Below are 21,339 nucleotides of genomic sequence, written 5' to 3'. Positions count from 1 at the left end.
AATTCTGAAAATTAAAAATCAAAAGTTTTTATACATTCTAACTAAAAGAAGGGTTTTCCATAGTTCTGATCCCCTAAGCCTGTTTCTTCACTTTCCATTTTGATCTGTAAAGCTAAATAACTGTATTTATTTGAGTTGGTTGAAGTATGGAGACAGCACCTCCCTAAAATAGATCCATTTCATCTCATTTATTTCTGGCTTCACCTGATCTCTAGGTCTTGTATATGTGTTTGTCAAATTTTTCAATCCATGCTCTTTTTAACAAACACAAAATGTCATGCCTTCCTTTAGAATTATTTTAAAATAAACATTAAATATTGTGACTAAAGATCCGTTTTTAATTTGATCGTGTGATATCAATGAAAGCTTTTAGACTATTGCAGAGACCAAAGACTGAAAGACCAGCTGCCTGGAGCCACCAAAGAGATGACATTTAAATTGTGAGAGATATATGAATGAAGAGCATTATCTGTGTATCTGAGAAGAGCACTGTGTGCCGGAGGATCACCTAAGTGAAAAGCCCTATGAATTTAGTCAATGTGTATTATGAGTAAGGTGCTTGCTTTAGACTAATTTTTTAAAATCTTTTTTAGGAGATAGTTGAAGCTTTGAGAAGAGCTATGAACCTTTTTAGGAAATGAACCAATATACAAACTTAAGGGGTTCATAGCCCCCAGATTAATAATTCCTGTTTTAGATATTTTTGCTGTGATAACTTCTATTATTTTTTAATACTGTCAGAAATTGATAAATTTTAGAGTCTCCTAAAGTGTTATCTCTGCTGTGACTGATCCTTTACATGAGGGGAAAAAAACAATTCAAGAGGATTTAACACAAGTTTAGAAATGATGTTGCCAAGTTTCAGAGGTTAGGCATTAAGAAAAGGCCTTGTGCCTTTCATCGTCATCCCCTGAGAACACTGCCCTTAGACTGCCAAGTAAGGAAGTCAAACTCACTCACCTGAGGATGAAAGGTCAAGTAGAGAAAAACGACGATGCCCTAGCTGATAGCAAGCACCAGCTGTCAAACATTGGACCTTCCAGTTCAGTTAAGCCTCCTCTGAACACAGCCACATGAAGTTTGATCCCTCCCTCACAACATATAAAAAAATTAACTCAAAATGGATCAAACCTAAATGAAAGAACTAAAATTATAAAACTCAGAAAAAAACACAGGCATGAATCTTCATGACCTTTGATTAGGCAATTTTTTTTAGATATTGACACCAAAAGCACAAGAAACAAAAGAAAAAATAGATTATGTCAGAATTAAAAACTTTTGTGGAGCAAAGGGCATTACCAAGAAAATGAAAAGACTACCTACAGAATGGGAGAAAATAGTTGCAAATCATTTATCTGACAATTGTTTAATATCTAGAGTATATGAAGAACTTGTAAAACTCTACATAAGACAACCAAATTATAAACAGGGCAAAGTACTTGAATAGACATTTCTCCAAAGAAGATACACAAATGGCTAATAAGCACATGAAAAGATGCTCAACATCACTAGCCATCCAAGAAATGCAAATCAAATCCACTGTGAGTGTTCCATTTAATGTTGGTGGGAATGTAACATGGTGCAGCCACTGTGGAAAACAGTTTGGCAATTCCTCAAGTATAAGATTACCGTATGACCAGCAATCCCACTTCTAAATATATACCCAAAAGATTTGAAAGCAGGGACTCAGATATTTTTACGTCAGTGTTCATAGCAGCATTATCCACAATTGCCAAAAGATGGAAGAAACCCAAGCATCCATCAACTGAAGAATGGATAAACAAAATGTGGTATGTATACAATGGAATATTATTCAGCCATAAAAAGGAATGAAGTTCTGATTCATTCAACAACACTGATAAACTTTGTAGGCATCATGTTCAGTGAAGTAAGCCAGACACAGAAGGACAAATATCGTATGATCACACTTAATTAAAACAACGTGCAAATTTATAGTCAGAAGCTAGAATAAAGGTTACCAGGGGCCAGAGTGGTACAGAGTTTCTGTTTGGGATAATGGAAAAGTTTTGGCAATGGACAGTGGTAATGGTAGCACAATATTGTGAATGTAATTAACACCACTGAATTGTGTATTTGAAAGTGGTTAAAATGGGAAATTTTAGGTTATATATATGTTACTAGACTACAAATTTTTAAAAACCTTAGAACTGTACAACACTAATGGTGAATACTAATGTAAACTATGGACTACAGTAAATAGTATAATTATAATAATACTATTTCATCAATTATAACAAAAGTACCACAGTAATACAGTATTAATAACAGGGAAAATGGTGGGGTGGGAGGGGTGGTACATGGGAATTCACAAAAAGTACTTTCTGCATCAAAGTGGTAAACCTATAACTCTTTTTAAAAAAAAAACACAAGTTACCACTTCACATTTAACTATTATGGTTGTAATAAAAAAGACATTAACTGTTGTTGAGTAATGGAAAAATGAAACCCTCATACTTGGGGAATGGGAATGTAAAATGGTGCACCTCCTTTGGAAAATAGTTTTGCAGTTCCTCAAAAAGTTAAAGTGTTACTACATGATTCAGCAATTACATTCCTAGGAATTATGTTCCATATCCAAAAGATTTGAAAACAGATGCCCACACAAAATACCTGTATATGACTTTTCATAGCAGCATTATTCATTGTAGCCAAAAAGTGCTAATAACCCAAATATCCATCAACTGAGGAGCCAATATACAAAATATTGGTATCCCTACAATGGAATATTATTCCACCATAAAAAGAAATACTGATAACATGCCACTACATAGATGATCCTCGAAAACATTACGCTAAGTAAAAGAAGCCAGACACAAAATGGTGATCCATACGAAATGTCCAGAAAAGACAAATCCAAAGAGATGAAAGAAAATTAGTGGTTGCCAGGGGCTAAGGGGAGGGGACAATGGAGAATGACCGCTAATAAGCATGGTGTTTCTTTTAGGGGTGATGAGAATATTCTTGAATTGTATAGTGGTGATGTTTGCACAAATTTGTGAATATAATAAAAGTCAATGAATTTTATATTTTAAAAGGATGAATGTTATGGTATCTGAATTATATCTCAAAAGGAAAAAAAAAAGAATTAGAACTTTATCAGATGACTTTCAGGGACAACCAGACAAAACATTTTAAACTCATCTGTTTAGGTCAGGGGCCAAGAATTTTATTTTATTTTTATAGTTATCCTTATGTAACTGGTTTTTCCATTTATAGAATGTTTCCTTATACATTTACATTACAAAAATTTTGTCCATTTATATCTTAATCCTTAGATATGTTCTTTAAAGTACAATTCTTTTTCAATATTATTTCCAAGGGAATCTTCAGGGATTCACCCTGTAGATTAGTTCTTATCACAGGTTTTTCTATGTTCCATTATCAATAACCATCATCCCAGCCAGCCCTCCTTATTGCCAATGTTCTTAAACTGCATACTGAAGTGCCTTGGGCACTGCAAGAAAAATATTGATAGTTGACATTTTTCGGATACCATGCTAACTACTAGCTCTAAGTAGCTCACTTTCAACATTAGATCATACTGCATTCCCTTTGATGATGTCTTATCTTTGTGAAGCTGGATTTTAGTCATCATTGTGATAAAAAGGAAGTACATGGGAAAATCAATGTGGAAGAATTAGATGGTAATGTCCAATCTGATTCCAATTTTTAGACGTTATGCAGTACCCAAAAGGGACACACATTCTATTAGTAATTGTGGTTATTTAAGAATGAGATTGAAATAATCACTTTTGTTTTATATATATTTCAAATGGCTATATAGTTGCTAGGACCTAACATCTGGTACCTAAAATGGAACAGCAGGTATTTCTTTTGGCCAAGGGCCAACCTCTGGCTTCTTATCTACCTTCCTATGTATTAAATACATCCCAAACTTCCCAGTTCTTCAGTTCTTTGCAACATTTCTCTGATATATAAAGCATTATGTTAAAAGGATCAGTCTCTCAGACTGGGGAACCTATGCAGGAATATCTCTTGATAGCAAATGCCTGTTTTAAGTGCTTGCCTTAAAGATAACAAAAGAGAAGCAGTTTTCTTCCCAGTCAATGAGGAGTGGTATGGTGGACTAGAGAGGAAATGATATACTCTATTTCCTAGCTTCCCAGGGTCATAAACCATAAATAGGACAATGAGACACTAGAGCCCCTCAACACATATCTATATGGCTAGGAGTACTCACCTGCCTGGACCACAGAATTCAACACCATCTACCACCCCCAGCTAGGGCTACTTGGGGTTTATCATTCTATTTCTGATTCCTCTGTTCAAGTTTTCTACCCCCCAAAAGATTTTCCAATAATACAGACCCTAGCCAGCAGTTACTGTTCTAAATCATGTGGTAGTATAGTAGGGGCCATATAAATCCAACTCATTACACTGTGATTGTTACTGCCTTTTTAAATATGTACTTCCATAAATGTGTTTTCACAGTTACAACAGCAAAACTATATTTATAATAAACAAACTAATGGATTTGTTTCCATTTGCAATCATTTAATCATTCACAGCAATTTGGAAAAGGACTGAAAATCAAATATATAGGGTTATTAAGACACAAACTAATACATTTTTTAAATGTTTAAGCCAAATTTACATGCACAGTATATATAAATGTGTAATGTACCCGCATGTACAAAAAAAGTGGAAAAGGAGGGATTTGCTTGTAATCAAAACTTTATTGAAAAACTGACACCAAAATAGGAAATCACTGCTGTATACCTCACAAAATCAAACATAATTCCATTGTCTTGGTAGGTTAACTAAAATTACTGAATTGTTAAGGCATTCTGTGATGTAACACAAATTCAGGAAGTTGTATGGATCATTAGTGTTGTTTTCTTCTAAATGAACATCCTGCAAATGAATCATGACAGCATAGTAAATAAAAATTTATTCTACCTTTGGTATCATTTTAATGACAAAATATACTTGTAAAGTACAAAACTTAAGCTTTAGGAATATTAGATTAATATTCACATAGAGGTTATTTACTTTTATACAAAAAATTTGCTATAATAAAATCTGTTATATTTGGGTTTAACTAGGATATTACTAAAACTCTTACCCCTTTCCTCAAAATGCTACAATGGAGTCTGTTTAAGACCATGAGCCTGAATTCAATAGTTAAAACTATTCAGTGCAAGCTATCAGAAGATGCACTCGTGATTTTTAAGAACTATTCTGAACTACTTCCTCAAGAAAGTAATCTTGATTAGGGTGCTTTTCAGAATTATTAGGAAAACTCTGGTACAGATTTGTCAGCATATGGGCACAAAATTTAAAGGTTTTAGAAATCTTACAAATATAGTTTTATAAGCAACCCTGCTCTTAAATGTATCTGAACTCAATACACTGCAAGTTGACTTCATATTTAGATCTCACCAGGTCATAACAAACAGCTCTTGGACTTGTTGTCAATCCACTTGTACCTCTCTTCTAGTAAGAACAACATGGAATTCACACGTCCTCAAAATATCACAAGCAAGTCTCAAATACCATTATGTCTTTGTAAATCTATACTACTATGGAAAACTATATACATAATTTTTTTCTTATTCCACTAATGTGAAAGAAAAATTCTGATATTAACCATTAAGTGGTGATTAATAAAAATAAAGCCTCTGACAGTTTAACCTATACATTAGCTATCTGTTGCTTAGCTGGTAATAATAACATCTGTCTTAAGTCATATGTACCAAGTAAATACGAAATGAAACATTTACAAGAGAAGATTTAAAAATCATATGGTTTAAAAAAAACAAATGGCCTGCTGTTCGTTTGTTTCCATTCTGATTGATTTTTAATTTGTTCAAAGTTAAGCATTTAACTGAATAAATACATAAGAATTGGGTGTTTCAAACTAAGAAAAATAATTGATAGAGCTCTCTGAAAGGTCATGATTATAAATTTTATCTAATTGAATAGAACACACTATGAAATAGAAAAATTATTTTGGTAATCCTGATTTCATTTAAGATTTATTTAAACTGTTTTTTAGTAAAGAGGGAAACATTTATAATAATAAAATCTCATCGCTGGGTTAGAAAATGCCAAGCAATATACCTTCTGTGAGTCTGGCCTTTCCTCCTGTAGGCTGGCACAACACTGTTGAACAACCTACACAAAGAACCACTGTTTGAGCATGGCTGAAAACCGTAGTAATCTTGTAGCAACCTAAAAAAAAGGGCAATGTCAAACATGAAAAGGAGAAGGAATCACAGCACCTGTTAAACATGTTTATAAAGACCCTGTAAAGAGTTAAAATTATTTTAGCAGTATCCAATAGCAAGCCACATATGTCACTTTAACAGGTTAAAAGAAAGTGATGAAAATAATAATATATTTTATTAGACTCAATATTTCCAAAATTTTATTTCATTAAAATCAATGTGAGGTTTTTTGTACTAAATCTTTGAATCTGGTGTATATTTCTCACACACACACACACACACACACACACACACACACACACACACAATCCCCATTTTGGCTAGCTACTTTTCAAGTTCTCCAGAAGCCACATATGGTTAATGGCCACAGTATTAGGCAGCACGTTAGACAGAAGAATAAATATACTTTTCATTGCATCATGAAAAAAAGAAAACATCATTGAAACAGCTTACATACATAGTAAGTCAAATATATAATACCCTTTGGATTCCTAGTCCTACTTTCACCCCAAAGTGCTTCTACAATGTTTTAAGTACACCTACTGTGAAAATGTCCCTTATGATATTCTAATTTTGTAATCCCGTTTCTACTCAACAAAGCGTTCTAATATATCTATATATACACAACACACTAGCAACTCCTTTGGAAATCTTCCCTAGGAAAGGAATTAAGATTTGAAGTTTTACCTGGACATTTTACATCCATAAAATAAGAATTCGGACTTTGAACTAGCCGTTTCTTTTTATGTTTTTTCTTTTCCTCTTCCAAGGACGGATGTAGTAAATCTCTAGCCAACTGAATAAAAAAAGCATATTATTACTACTAGAGTTAAGACATACGGCTAGCAGAATGAACTATATGTGAAATAGATATGCAAAAATATGAATAACAGTCATACTCAGCTGAGGCAAGAACACTTCAGATATTGAAGTTGTTGTAAAGCCTGCTAGCTTTCATCGACACTTTATAATACTTGTCTTCTCTAAATCCCTAAAAAAGGGGCTGTATGGCGATCAGCAAGCATATGGCTAACCCCGTTTTTCTTTACTCAGCTGAAGAAGAGTCTCCAATAAAAACAAAACCGTGGTGCTAATTAAGAACCGGAACCCGACCCTGGTCTGCTTCGGCATAAATCTCTGAGGTAGACAAGGGAATGTCAACAACAAGATGATTACTGCCTCCAGGGTTCAACGTCCGATCCGACATGAACTCTCCGAGTGGCTGAGGCGTGACCGCCCTTAGTGGAATTAGTATGTACAGCAACTGCGAAAACAGTTCCAAAAAAGGAAACAAGGAGGAAAATACTGAGAGAAGACAGAGGGGGACGAGAACCGCTAAGCGCGAGAAAAGCAAGAACACCCCGAAGAGCCCAGGCTCGCGGACGCAAAGGGGCTGAAAAAGTAACTCCGGCGCAACTCGTCTAACCACAGACTCCATCCAGATCGCGGCCCACGGAGGCGCCGGGTCCTCCCAGCTCCACGCCCACGCAGGGTCCGACACGCCGCGCTGTCCGGGCAAGTCACAACATGCCCCCCACGCGCGAAGGATTCGAGCAATTCGAAGCGCCTCGCCATGGGCGACAGGGAGCCCCGCTGGCCCGGGGACCCGCCGGGCTAACCGCCCCCTGTACTCCTCGCTACACAGAGAAGCCCTAAACAAACCCGAAATCCAAAGTAAACAACTTACAGGCATGTTGATCCTCTCTCAAGCCCAGCCCTTTCAGATCTGAGGTGACACCCCTAGAGAACAGCACGCGATTTTACGCGCGGCATCAACTTCCGGGATAGAGGAGGCTGGGAGGGGAGGAGCGGCGGGCGGGGCCCGGTCGCTCTAGGCACTCCTCTCGGTGGTGGGAGAACGGCCCCGGCTGAGTCTGCAAGTCCCGGGCCAAGGGTGTGTCGGACGGTTTCGCCACTCCGAGTCCAAATTCCGCTAACCCAAGGGGCTCCCAGGCTGGGGCTGCCGGCTCGGGTTTAGGAAGCGCCGGCGGCCACTCGCTGTACGGTCCCGGCGACCAAGCCCGGGTGCTTTCTTTAGCACACCCGGCAATGCTTTATTTTCTGCTTTTTCTGCGGTTCCAGCGAGAGTATTCTTGAGTATCCAGCTTCCAAGTGGCCAGGTTTCTAAGTGCTTTGAGGGATGCGGCTGTTCTTTGGGTTTGCTTAGTCCTGAAAAAGTTTAAGAAGCATGGATTCGCTGCTGTGCTTAGTTCACTGCGAAGTTCCTTTTGCTCTCCTAAGATTACATGTACTTTCCAGCGCCGACAGCTCTGGCCTGAAAAAGCAGCGGAAAAGCCAGTCATGAAAAGGTTTTTAAAGAGGACTGCAAGCTTGAGGGATAGATGTGAGCGAGCATGATTGAAAGCTAAGAAACCAGGGAGACGCTTGACCAGAAAATTGCCTTCGACAGTTTTAACTTTTTATTTCTGTTTACAAAAATAATGCATGTATAACAGTGATCACTTTCAAGGTACGATTTAACAAGTAGTTATCACTTATGTATATATGTTAAAGTTCACAATAAAAATGCGTTAAAAATCATGTATAATACACATTTTGGAAAATGCAGAAAACTGAAGAAAATTAAAATCACCATCCAGAAATAAGCATAGTTAATATTTTTACCCATATCCTTCCAAACATTTTTTACTCACATATAGATTTATTTTGGTTTGGGTTTTATATAATTGCGATCATCTTGTGCAAATTCTTTTGTAGATTTGATCCCCCTCTCCCCCCATTTACTATATAGTGAACATTGCTCTATGTTACTATATATTCTCCTACATCATGATTTTTAAAGGACACATAGCATGTATCCTATGAATACATATTCTCATTTATTTCATCCATAAACTAAATTGGACTTTAGGTTTGGGATTTTTTAATTAAATATTTTCATACAGACAATTATATAGAATAATACAATGTGGTAGGCAGAATAAGGTCCCCTAAAGATGTCCTTGTTCTAATTCCCAGAACCTGTAAATAGGTTACATTGCGAAGGGAATTAAAGTTGCAGAAGGTTAATTGGTTTCTAATCAGTTGACCTTTAAATGGGGAGATTATTCTGGATTATCTGGGTAGGCCTAATGTAATCATAAGTGGATGAGGGAAGCAAAAAAGAGAGAGAAAGAGATGTGACAATGGAAGCAGGATCAGAGATGTTGTGTTGCTGCCTTTGAAGATTGAGGAAGGGGTCACAAGGCAAGAAATGCAGGCAGCCTCTAAAAGCTGGAAAAAGCAAGGAAACTAATTCTCCCATACAGCCTCCAGAAAGGAACACAGCTCTGCCCACACCTCAATTTTAGCCTAGTGAGACCAGTGTCAGACTTCTGAACTCAGAACTGTAAAATCATGAATTTGTTTCTTAAGCCATTAAATTTGTGTTGCTTTGTTACAGCCATAACAGAAAACTAATACAGTAATGGAGACCTGTGTACCCACCCCTAACTCCCAAATCTTAACATTTACTATCCCCTTGCCCCAATTTTTCATTATTAAAATGACAATATAGTAAATATTTTTGTAGCTAAGTTTTTGTGGACATCCTTGATTATTTCCTTAGGATAAATTCTTAAAGGAGAAATTCCTCAATCAAAAGTTATGCACATTTTAAAGTTTTTAATATAAATTATCCTCCAGAAGAGTTAGACCAATCAGCATTCCAGATGTAAATGTATGAGATGCCCCTTTCTTTGCATCCTTGACAATGTTATGTATTATAATATTTTCTCTGTCAGCCAATCCAAAACTATATGCTATTTTGCCATATTTCAACAACAGTTTTAATTAATATTTTGCATGTTTATTGACCATTAGCACTTTTCTATTGAGATGGTCATCTCTTTCTTTATTTATCCTTCTATATTAAGGATATTAACCATTAACCATGGATCATATATGCTGCAAAGATTTACCCCAGCTTCTTGTTTCCTATTAATTTTCTTTTGGGATGATTTTTTTATTAGATGTAAGTTTTATGCTCTGTCCCAGGAGGCTGACTTCAAATGTATATTTTCAAGTCTACTGATTTTTGTCCATTATTATAGACAGAACTTCACTACCTCAGGAATATTTGCCCATGCTTTCTTCTAATTCTTTTGTTGTAATATTCATTCTTTAACTTTTAAATTAACTTGGAATTTATTTTGACACTGGCTGTGTAATATGTCCCAGAACAATTTCTAATGATCAGGGCTAGTTATTGCTTCAGTTCCTTGACCAATGCACAGGACAGTGTCAAAAACATCTAACCTCTGAGGCACTGTGGTAGCATGAGAAATAACACTCTAAGGGTCAAGGAGACCTGGACTCTATTTATAATTCTGCCTCCTCTTCCAAAGCTATTTCTCCTAAAATGTCCCTGGAACCCTCCTCTGATAGCAGATTAAGGGGCATGCTCATTTTGTAGGGCCCCTCTGCCTTGACAGCCTGCTCTCAGGGAATCTGCAAAAGGTGTTACTGCCTGACTTCCCAAAGAAACTTCAAGTGGTATTGGGAGTTCTGTCCATTGCCCTGAGAAGCTCCAGCTGTTCCATCTGGCGGAGTCAGAGTAGGTGCGACTGTACTCTCCCTTCCGGCACCTGCCTCCCTTCACCTCAGAAGTGTGCAGTCATCTCCACTTCCTTCCCCTGTTACCAACTTCAGGCACTGGGCAAAACTCACATGTGTTCAGTCAGGTCAAGCCAGGAACCCAACTGGGACTAAATTTCAAGCCAGCCAAGATGTGTCATAAATAGGTCAGATCCTTACCTTTCCCCTTGGGCTGAAGTTCCTCAGACCTATGCCTTTCTTTTTTTCAGGAAGATGCTCAGAAGTTTCAATTTGTTTTGTTTTTAAGAAATTCAGGGTGTGAGGTGGGGGCCCTGATGATAACTTTCTCTCTCCTGCCTTTCTAAGTATTTTTTTGAGAAGCTCCTAGAAAGCCTGTGTCATAAGCAAACAAGACTGCATTCTTCTCCTTTCATCATCCACCTGTTGACAGTTTTCAAACCACTTGTAGCTTATTCTCAACACATTCCTGAAATCAGCAGTGACTTCTGAAAGTTTGCCTCTCCTTTGTGCACCAGTTCTCCAAGTGAGTCATAGCCATTGCCTTAAAAAGCTCTAACTGAAGGTTGCAATCCTTCTGCCATTCGTGAGGATTCTTGATGCTACCAGGGACACTCCCATCTATAAGGGATAAGATTCTCAGGTACAAACTCTGGTGTCACTTTCTTTATTTTCAATGACAACTTAATTTCTAATTGAGGCTGAACCCCATTGGGCTGGGCTGGCAGAACATTTCACCTCATTGTGCTAGGTTTTCTGTGTTCAATCCCCATCAGATCTGCTCTCCGTCCTTCACCCTGCTCCATGCCCTGGAGGCTGACTTTGATGGGCTGCATCAATTGGGTTCCCTTGCCTTCTGGTTTCTAGATGGGTTAGGTCAATGGGAGGCATCAACAGAAATCAGAGAGCAGGAGAAGAGCAATGTTGGGGTATTTACTCCCCTGGATCTACCCTTGATGGACTATGTTTCTCCCAAGTGACTGTGTTTCTCCAAAGACAACAGCTGCTTTAGGTGGCCCTTTCCAAAGCTCTCATTGGGTTCCAGTCACCATTTCCTCTCCTTGCCTTTTCTGACTGAGGGGTGGTGCCTCACAATTCTTTCTTGGTTTCTGTTAACATGGCCCCAACTTGTGAAGCCCTTTCTTGAAACTCTCTTCAGTTGTACCTTTTGAGTGGACCATCTGTGATCTGCCAGGACCCTGACTGACATGGGGATCATCCACCAGCTGTGCTCCCCTTGTGGCCTGGAATGCTTTGCCAGTGGGGTCCAACTGCACCTCAGTCATCAATCCAACTGGGTCCCTGCAGAAATGCCCATTGACCCTGCCTGTGGAACCCTTCAAGTCTGACAGGTCATGGTGTCTCCTGTTCTTCACTTGAGATAGATATAAGAACCTTAAGGGAGATGGCCTATCATTCTAGCCTTGCTACTTTGTGGACCAGAAGCATGGGTATCACCTAAGAACATGTTGGAAATGCAGACTCTCAAGCCCCACCCCACACCTACTGAATGAGAATCTACTTTTTAACAAGATCTCCAGATGACTGATATGCACATCACAGTGTGAGAAGCATGGCCATTCTTTCTGGAGTCTTCCTACCTCCCCAACAAGGCCATCAGGAAGCTAGAACCCAGATTCCTGCTACTTCAGAGTAACACATTAAGGGTGTTTCTCTAGATTGGAGCAGGGAAGATCCCTCTTCTCCTGCTTCTCCAAGATATTTTGTCCATGCCAGAAAATCTCATTTTCTCTTACCATCTCTAGGAACCCTAAATCAATGATTTGTAAACTTGGTTGTACATTAGAATCACCAGAAGAGCAGCCCAGGCCAATTAAATTAGAGTATCTGGGTGATATCCAGGTGGCAGTGTTTTTTAAAAGCCCCCCCAGGTGATCCCAGTGAGCAGCCAAGGTTGGGAACCATTGCTGTAAGTTCTCCTGAGGGCTCAGAATTTTCAAAAGCAAAACCCAGAAAGAGCTGCAGGCAACTCTTGCTTAAAGGGGCAAGAGGGAGAAATACAGGGAAGAAAAGAATCACTAGACTCAGTAACCAGGTAGGATCTCCTAGCACCTGTCCTGCCTGCTTTGATGATCAGATCTGGCCTTATCACTCCTGTTATTGCTTCTTGCAAACCCTTGAGCTATCTACCTCAGTCTCCAAGGAAGAATGTGAACTACTTAGAGGTAAGTCACTCTCTCAAACTTCATTGTATTCCCATAGCTCACAGTAAAAATGTTTTATAAGTTTATGAAGTCAGCATAACCTTACGCAAATATAATCTCTCCCGTTTCCGAACTCCTGCATCACTTATTGCCTACATTAATCACTTAATAACCACTGCTGTCTTGCATGTGTGTTTTTAAAGCACTTGTATTGCTATTTCATTTTCCTTGTGTCTATGTCTTCTCTTCCTTGAAAGTCTGTAAGCTTCTTGAAGATCAAGAGTTTGTCTCATTTTCCCAATGCTTAGTACTGTGCATAAAAAGCCCTCCAGTAACATGTTAAGTGACATAACTTGATGGCCATTCTTTAAGACTGGCCATTCTATCTCTGGTTTTTCCAAAATCCACCTCTTCTGGCCATAACTTTACTAGGTCCTTTTTCTTGATGCATGCCTTTGGTCATTCCTCTGCCTCAACTTAGTTCTGGCTGAATTTTCTTTTTTCTAAAATTGGGAAAATATTTCAAAGTCGTTGTAGGGTTAATGAGACAACTTAGTGAGCTCTATGCTGCTTCCGTTAGCAAATGTGTACAGGGAAAATAATACGAATCATGCTGTTTTTCCGTTAGATAATAAGCAATTATAAGACTAATGGGAGGCGGCGGAACCGCGCAGGCCAGAGCCGGGCTGTGAGGCTGTAGGTTCTGCGCGGCAGCAGCTGAGGAGGAGGACGAAGAGGAGGGAAGGAGGGCGGGAGCGTCTCCGTCGGTGGTCAGAGGCGAGGCTGCCGCAGTGCGAGCGTGAGCGCGGGCGATCCCGCGGCGCCTCCCCCGGCGGGTGGGGACGAGGGGGCCCGGCGGCGTCATCGGCGGCGAGGAGCCGCGGCGCAGCAGCCTAGCCGGTCGCAAGCGGGTGAGGAGCAACCCATAGAGAAGACGGGCGCCCCCGACAACTGACACGAGGCTGTCACCGGCCCGAGCCAGAGGCGGGGTCCGGCGCTGGAAGCGCGGCGCCCCCCAGCGTGAACCAGAACCGCGCCGAGGGCGACCAACGCCGGCAAGAACGAGGAGGACGCGGGAACAATGTTTATTGGCGGCCTGAGCTGGGATACCAGCAAAAAAGGACCTACAGACCTATTTTACCAAGTTTGGAGAGGTTGTTGACTGTACAATAAAAATGGATCCCAACACTGGATGGTCAAGAGGGTTTGGGTTTATCCTCTTCAAAGATGCAGCCAGTGTGGAGAAGATCCCAGACCAGAGGGAGCACAAGCTGAATGGCCGTGTCATTGACCCCAAAAAGGCCATAGCCATGAAGAAAGATCCAGTGAAGAAATTCTCTGTGTGTGTGAAGGGGGGGTGGGGGTCTGAATACCGAAGCCACTGAGGAGAAACTCGTAATACTTCGCGAGTTTGGGGAGACTGAAGCCATTGCGCTTCCCATGGATCCAAAGTCGAACAAAAGACGGGGCTTTGTTTTCATCACCTTTAAAGTTCTGGAGAAAAAGTTCCACACCGTCAGTGGAAGTAAGAGTGACATCAAGCAGGCCCAGCCCAAAGTCTGTCAGCAGCAGCAGTATGGCTCTGGGATCCGCGGGAACCGTAACTGAGGCAAGGAGGCAGTGGCGGCGGTGGAGGACGTGGAGGTCAGGGTAGCACAAATTACGGGAAGAGCCAGAGACGCGGTGGCCATCAGAATAACTGCAAGCCATACTGAGGCTGCGGCAGGACGACCTGCTGACCGCACGTGGCTTGTTTGGCTATCGAGTGAGCACAAACAATTATGTACCAAATTTAACTTGGCAAACTTTCTATGACCTGTCCCATGTGCATTTTATTAAAATTTTACCCCTGGAAATCACTCTTCTGTTTACTATTTCCAGAGCTCTAGTTGTTGTTAGGCAGCGTGTGGCGTTATCCGAGGCCAGAGCGGCATTACGGGCTGATTGAACCAGGTTCCCCAGAGCTAGATCCAAAGGTCTGCTTCCGGCTGCCACTCTACAGCCTGGACTTGTGGACCCTGGTTGTAAAGAGCCACCTGTATCTTAAGAAAACAGTGTCACCATTTTTTCACCTTTTAATTTTATATTATTTGCGTCATACGCTTCCTGTAATGGAAGTGTTAATTGTACTGTACTTTTTGATACCTTTGGGGAATCCAATGTTTTGTAAGGTGTTTAACACGTGTCCTGATTTTGCCACAACCTGGATATTAAAGCTATTCAAACTTTTGAAATAAAAATTTATCCCCCTTCCCCCCCAAAAAAGGCTAATGGGTTAAAGGACTCAAAGTATTAAGAAGAATGGTGTGCTATTTAATAACATTGGAAAACTTATTCAAGTATTTACGGAATATCTGCTATATATAAGGCAGTAGGCAATGCAAACCCTGTTTCCTAGGAGCACAGAAACTTTTTAACTCTCATGGCCACTTAACTTCTAAAAGCTGTTTCCCCATCTGTAAAATGAAACTAATGATACCTATTTCATATAGTAACATGAAGAAAAAATGAGAGAACGCATGTAAAGTGCATAGTGTAAGTGCCTGATAAATGCCAACTATAATTCTTGTGCTCACTGACAATAAGTAAATCAGTCAGCTCTAGGAGTCTTGGATTGATGTTGATTTCAATCATAGCAACTTGCAAAAATGTAGTGTCTTTACAATGACTCTGCATTACAGGAGATGATGAATATGTTCCATCCGTAGAAAATGTTTGCTGGAATATTTTACCTTTGAATCAAAAGCACAGAGATTGTTCCTTCCAAATCCAATAGGTGGCACAAGGAGTACCTGGACAGGACAAGCACTGGTCAGCAGAGAACTTTCTCTCTCCATTTCCAGAGGGCTTTTCTTGGTGATTTTTTCCTTGTCTGTGCCATGATCATTCCAAAAGTAACTGCAAATTAGGCTCTTTAAATATACTGACCATGGTTATTTTGAGTCTTCCTAAAGGAAAAAGAGATGTGGCCTAGAAAGTGGTTGAGGTGTTTAATTTTCCTCAAATATTCCCCTAAATATTCCACTCATCTGAAACTAACTAAATTAAACTATTTAAATTCCAAATTGTCCTTACATGAAAGTGAAATACTATGCTAGTTTAAAGTTGTTATGTACCTCCAGAAAAGGCCATCTTCTTTTAATCCATTCCTGTGGATGTAGACCTTTGATTAGGTTATTTCAACTGAGATGTGACCATCCTATTCAAGGTGGGTCTTAATCCCCTTACTGGAATCCTTTATAAGAGGATAAAAGATACTCAGAAAAAGCTGAGAGAACTCAGAGAAGCCCCAGAGAAGCTAAGAGATGAAATTCAAAGAAGCTCCCAGAGAAGTTGAGAGAGGAAGCCAGAAGCTGAAAGCAACTGGAGCTAAGAACCAGCAGATGTCAGCCATATTCCTTCCCATGTGACAGAGGTGTCCCAGATGCTGGCAGCCTTTCTTCAGAGAAGGTATCATCCTGTTGATTCCTTAATTTGGACATTTTCACAGCCTTAGAACTGTAAATTTTTAAGCTAATAAATCCCGATTGTAAAAGCCAACCCATTTCTGGTATGTTGCATTCCAGCAGCTTTAGCAAACCAAAACAAATACCAAAGCCTCTAAGTATATTTTTATAGAGACACATAGTCCAAAAATCTAGTAAAAGGTCTGCCATCATTATTAATGATGTCGGTTCTAATAGGATTGGGTAGCATAGTCTCTAAAGCAGCAGGGCACTGGTAAATGAGAGCTCAGATGGGGTGAAGTGGGGGAAGGAAGGAGGGGGCATGATCTATAGTGTTTGCTGGTTTCTGTGGTGTAAACAGTCCCACCATGGCCTATTTTGAAATATTAAAGTGTAGTCACTTTACACAGAGTTGTGCACAATCTCCTAATCAGATAATGACAAGGTCTTTTATTAGGACTACTTCCCATTATCACCAAACTACTAATAAAATCCAGATCAACACTGGATGATGGCATGGAATAAAGGAATAAATCATTTTATCAGTCTGAGCACAACACATTGCCCAGAGTAAGAGCTCTAGAAAATGCTGCTTTCTGACTTGTTAATTTGGCAAAATATTAAATATGGAATTTTGAGTTACAAAGGGACAATCCACTCCAGTTTAGACAGTTCCGCTTGTTCCTTATATTGTGTCAAAATCTGCTTGCTTTTTCATTTAAATTCACCTATTGAGGCTCTGGCCAAGAGAGGGAACATAGAAAATACATGTCATTCATTTTCCAAATGACAGTCCAAGAGCTAATTGAGTGTTCTCTCGCTTTAGGCTTTACTTCTCCAGGATGAGCATCACTGGCTCCTACTAACAGTATTTGCAGTTTCTAATCATCCTTTTCACGTTCTCTGGACATGCTCCAATTTGCCCATATCCCTCTGAATCGAGGCTCAACAACTAAAAACATTGCCAGCTCAGAATAGCAGAGAACCATTATTTGTGATTATCACATGTGTATCAGTACAGCCCAATATCACATCAGCTTTTTTGGCGATGCAATGGTAGCATACTATTGATTTATGTGTGCTTGTAATGGACTAAAATCCAGTCTCTTAAACTGTTATTAAACCTCATACCCCCTCCTATCCTATAATTGCCTTTTAAGAAATCTAAGTGTAGTAAATATACTAAAAACCTTTGAATTGTAGATTTTAAGTGGGTGAATTGTATGGTGTGACTTATATTTCAACAAAGCTGTTTTAAAAAAAATCTAAGTGCAGGAGAGAAAGATATATTTTGTATATTCTATTGAATACCTACTAAATTTTAGGTACTTTGCCAGACATATCACTTCTTATAATCCTTTCAATAATCCTCTGTGTTCTAGAGAAACTAAGAAACCTGTCTAATGGAAGGGTAAGGATTTGAACCCACCTCCACTCAGATGCCCATACTCATGTCATGCTCATTCCACCATGCCACCCTGCCTCCCTGTCATCCTACTGAGTGCTAAGCATTATGATCAGTGACCAGGTAAAGTCATTGGAAGGAAGTCTGCCAGGAAGGCAGAGCTGTGGGGCCATGTGGACCCTTGGAGTAATAACAGGTCATATGGTAGTTCCGTCAGGTTCAGGGTTAGAAAAATCCAACTGGTGGCAAAAGATAGCAGTCCAGTAAGTAGGCATATATGATTACTGGTGGTGGTGAAAGTGGGCGTGGTGGAGTGGTGGGAGATGTTGGGAAGAGCAGAGTCAGTGACTTAGAAATGGTGGTCTGTGTCAGGCAGGACAAGTAGCAGGTAGCGAGGTCCCAGCTTGGTCTGTGTTTCAGGGGTGTTGCCTGGGAGAATAGATATAGTCAAATAAGTGCCCTGATTTTGAAGGGACCAAGGGTCCTCCTGGTCAGGTCATGAGGGCTGGGCCTGAAGCCTGGGAGATCAAGGACTCAGGTCCTGTACCAGGGAGTCAGAACTGAGGTTCAATTCCCGGATCAAGGCAGAAGCCCGGTAGCCAGAACCAGGGCATTGGATCGGAGCAGGACAAGTCACAGGGTAACTTATCTATGTCCCCTGAATTACCGAAACAAGGCTCCTTAAACCTCTTAGCTGGAGAAAGGATTTACCCCTGAATTTGGAGCAGGGCCAAAGCTACAGATGAGTGTCAAGTGCCCCAGCAATAGACATGATCTGGAATTGGTGAGACTATTGCCTACCCAGTTTTATTTTCATTGCAATGTACATGATCAATGACAGTCACAGGTATAGAAATATTCAGGATTAGACAAAATTCTGGGTGTGCCATCTGTAATAACACCCGTTCCCTACTGCACAAGAAAGTATGTCAGGAAGTGACTAAGAGAGAACATTATTTTAGGGGTAACCATGAGGCTGCTCCATGTAACGTTATCATCAGCAAAAAACTACCAGTGTGCATATTTGATTTTGACAGGCCAGCATGATGGGATATCTGGGTGGGCATCACCACGCAGACCCTTCCTGTGCAGGCAGGATTCCTGACTTAGCTCCTCTCTCTTCCAGCTCCACTGTCTTAGCCAAGGCTCCTTGTGTTTCAAGTAAAAGATACATCTTGAACTTGCCAGAGCTAAAGTGGAGAGTATACTGGACGTGGGCCAGGGCAGGAAGGGCAGCTGCCTCTCACAGGGGTCGGAACAAAGCCCTGAGAGGCCACTGGGACTTGAGACAGCTATTCCCTTACTACGTCCCTTTTTTTTTCTTGGTGACAGCCTGGTTTCTCATCTCTGTTTCTCCCTGATACTGTTTGCCGTCTCTCTCTACAGCCCAGTTTTCTCTACTTCCCAGGACACATAATGAAGGGCCAATAGTGATTGACTAAAAGGCCTGTGTCCCAATTCCAGATGCCCTGGAAAGAGAGTCTGGTTGCATCAGCATGACCAGGGCAACAGGGACCCTTAGGGTGGTAGTGACCCCTAGGGCCCACTCCTGTGGGAAGATGGGGCAACTCTTAGGAAAGGGGACATAGGCTGAATGGAAATCCTGTCAGATGCCCACTCCCACCACATTGTGGTCACTGCTACCTTCAACTCTAAGTCCCCCACTTCAGGCTGCCTCACTGCTCTGTCTTCTTCCTGAAACACTGCATATTAATTAGATAGCATTTGTCAACTGAAAACATTTTCTACATAAACTTCAGCAAATTGGTGATGAACGTCTGCAACAAAAACATTTTTTTCATGTAGAATAATCAAATCTGGGACCACAACCATTTTAAACTAAAGACACATCAACTACATTGGCACTGAGGCCGTTTACAAGGATCCACATATCCCTAACAATATATTTTACAACCTACAAAATTCCTATGCATAATACACCAGTAATTAATTTGCAAAGTGTCTTTTAAGCAACCCTCATGTTATGTCTGAATTAGAACTATCTTATTCATATTTCTCCAAGTGGCCAAATAATAGAATCTGAAATTAAGGGCTAGAAGTAGAAAATCTGGAGGTTCTGACCTAAAGGGGTTTCTGCCTCTGGCTTACAATGTGGCATTAAGGAAACTATGAGGCAGCTTATTAAATCCAAAGGTTCTTAGGTTCTGAGAGCAATCAAGACTCTTTCTCCTATAATCTCTAATGAGGAGGAGGAGGAGGATGATATCAGTGTCCCAGTTACTGTGCTAAGTACTTTACTTGAATTGTCTCATTTAATCTTTAACCATCACTATGAGGTAGATAGTATTATTATCCCCATTTTACAGATGAGCAAACTAAGGCACAAAGCTAGTTAAGTATCTTTCCCTGGGTTCCATGAATGGTAACTTGCAGAGCAAAGATACAAACCTGCATCTGGCTAAAGCTAAGATGGATCATAATCAATATGATATACTTACATCTTCCATATAAGAACATTTTTTAAATATTTGAAAATGAAACTTCTTATAATTTTCATCACTCACTAGGTCTTTTCATTTTCAATGTATTTTAACTAGTATTTTTGTGTCACCTGTAAGGAAGGTCTGATGTCGTGGGGAATGTGAAAATGATTAAGACCCTTTTCAGGCTTTCAAGGAGCTCAAGGTAATCTAACATCAAGGAGGATTCAGAACAAACATAATGATAACACAACACTGAATACAGTATGCTATTGTAGAAACCACAAAGACTCCAGGCAATTAAGGGATGGAGGGACCATGCCCACTAAGTATATGAAAATTATTATTTGCTGCATATGAATAGATGAATAGTGTGAGGGAGATGGAAAGCTCGTGTTAGCTAAAGTAATCAACAATTCCCAGATGTGATTCTCAGCAAGACTAGTATACTTCTAGATAGACATGTCTTTATGCGAACCATCACGTATGACCCTTATGAGTAAGACTCAAGATTTTAAAGAAGGAATGGATCCTAGGCAGGCCTGATCCTTGTTGCATGTTCTCAATAAACACTGCCCCCCAAAGAAAACACTGCCAACATGAACTGTCAGCCTGCAAACCGAGGCAGGGACCATAGAAACAACTGCAGGTGACAGCTTCGTAAAGAGCCCTTCCTTTAGTGTGACACTTCAGATCTCAGGATCTTTCCAGAACAGTGCCAGGAATACACCTTGTTCTTTGTACTTTGATTGCAGAAACCAGCCCATCACCTGCCACCAGCTGGACCCAGTGGATCTTTGTGCCGTCTGCCATCCAGAAATCTGAGACATGCACTGATTACTTGCTCTGTTCAGGTAATGCAAACCCAGTTGCGCTTTTCCACACCCCTGAGGTCTGCAGCAGTCTGTGATCTGGACTTAAGAGGCTTAACTGTGGCAGTGGAAAGCAGGATGCACTCCAGACTTAGCTGACTTTAGACAAAATAGCTCTAATGCCCCTTTTCATTTATGTGCAACTTTACATTACAAAGCCCATCACAATCATCATTAATTAAACTGCCTACTGGTTGCTCTCTGAGGTAGCACTGAATTAGTCGGTTCATTTTACAGCTGACAA

At 40.2% G+C, this 21,339-nt stretch overlaps 1 protein-coding gene and 1 pseudogene across 2 annotated transcripts; one reads left to right on the top strand and one right to left on the bottom strand.

Annotated features, from left to right (window-relative positions):
- Positions 1-4,698: 4,698 nt before the first annotated feature.
- On the bottom strand, positions 4,699-7,891 carry RPS27L (ribosomal protein S27 like). Of its 2 annotated transcripts, none has more exons than XM_037833765.1 (4): positions 7,639-7,891; positions 6,900-7,008; positions 6,106-6,216; positions 4,699-4,896 (listed from the first exon to the last, which is right to left on the bottom strand). In XM_037833765.1, the coding sequence occupies exons 1-4, from the start codon at positions 7,648-7,650 to the stop codon at positions 4,868-4,870; spliced, it is 261 nt and encodes an 86-aa protein (XP_037689693.1). In that variant the 5' UTR covers positions 7,651-7,891; the 3' UTR covers positions 4,699-4,867. The 2 variants fall into 2 exon arrangements, with proteins under 2 accessions (XP_037689693.1, XP_037689694.1); XM_037833766.1 differs by lacking the exon at positions 7,639-7,891 and adding an exon at positions 7,112-7,130.
- A 4,083-nt stretch (positions 7,892-11,974) lies between these two features.
- On the top strand, positions 11,975-14,779 carry LOC119532771 (annotated as a pseudogene).
- The last annotated feature ends 6,560 nt before the right edge of the window (positions 14,780-21,339 follow it).

This window comes from Choloepus didactylus, chromosome 4 (assembly GCF_015220235.1).
Source record: "Choloepus didactylus isolate mChoDid1 chromosome 4, mChoDid1.pri, whole genome shotgun sequence".
NCBI classification, from domain to species: domain Eukaryota; kingdom Metazoa; phylum Chordata; class Mammalia; order Pilosa; family Megalonychidae; genus Choloepus; species Choloepus didactylus.
The sequence above is the reverse complement of the archived record's forward strand: the minus strand, read 5'-3'. Positions and strand labels throughout refer to the sequence as shown.

What these genes read in the sequence shown, in the direction of transcription:
- RPS27L (XM_037833765.1), bottom strand. An exon ending in TATGGATGTAAAATGTCCAG is followed by an intron (nt 6,217 to 6,899) that starts GTAAAACTTCAA and finishes CCTTTTTTTTAG; the next exon opens with GTTGCTACAAGATTACTACG. An exon ending in AAAGGCCAGACTCACAGAAG is followed by an intron (nt 4,897 to 6,105) that starts GTATATTGCTTG and finishes ATTCATTTGCAG; the next exon opens with GATGTTCATTTAGAAGAAAA.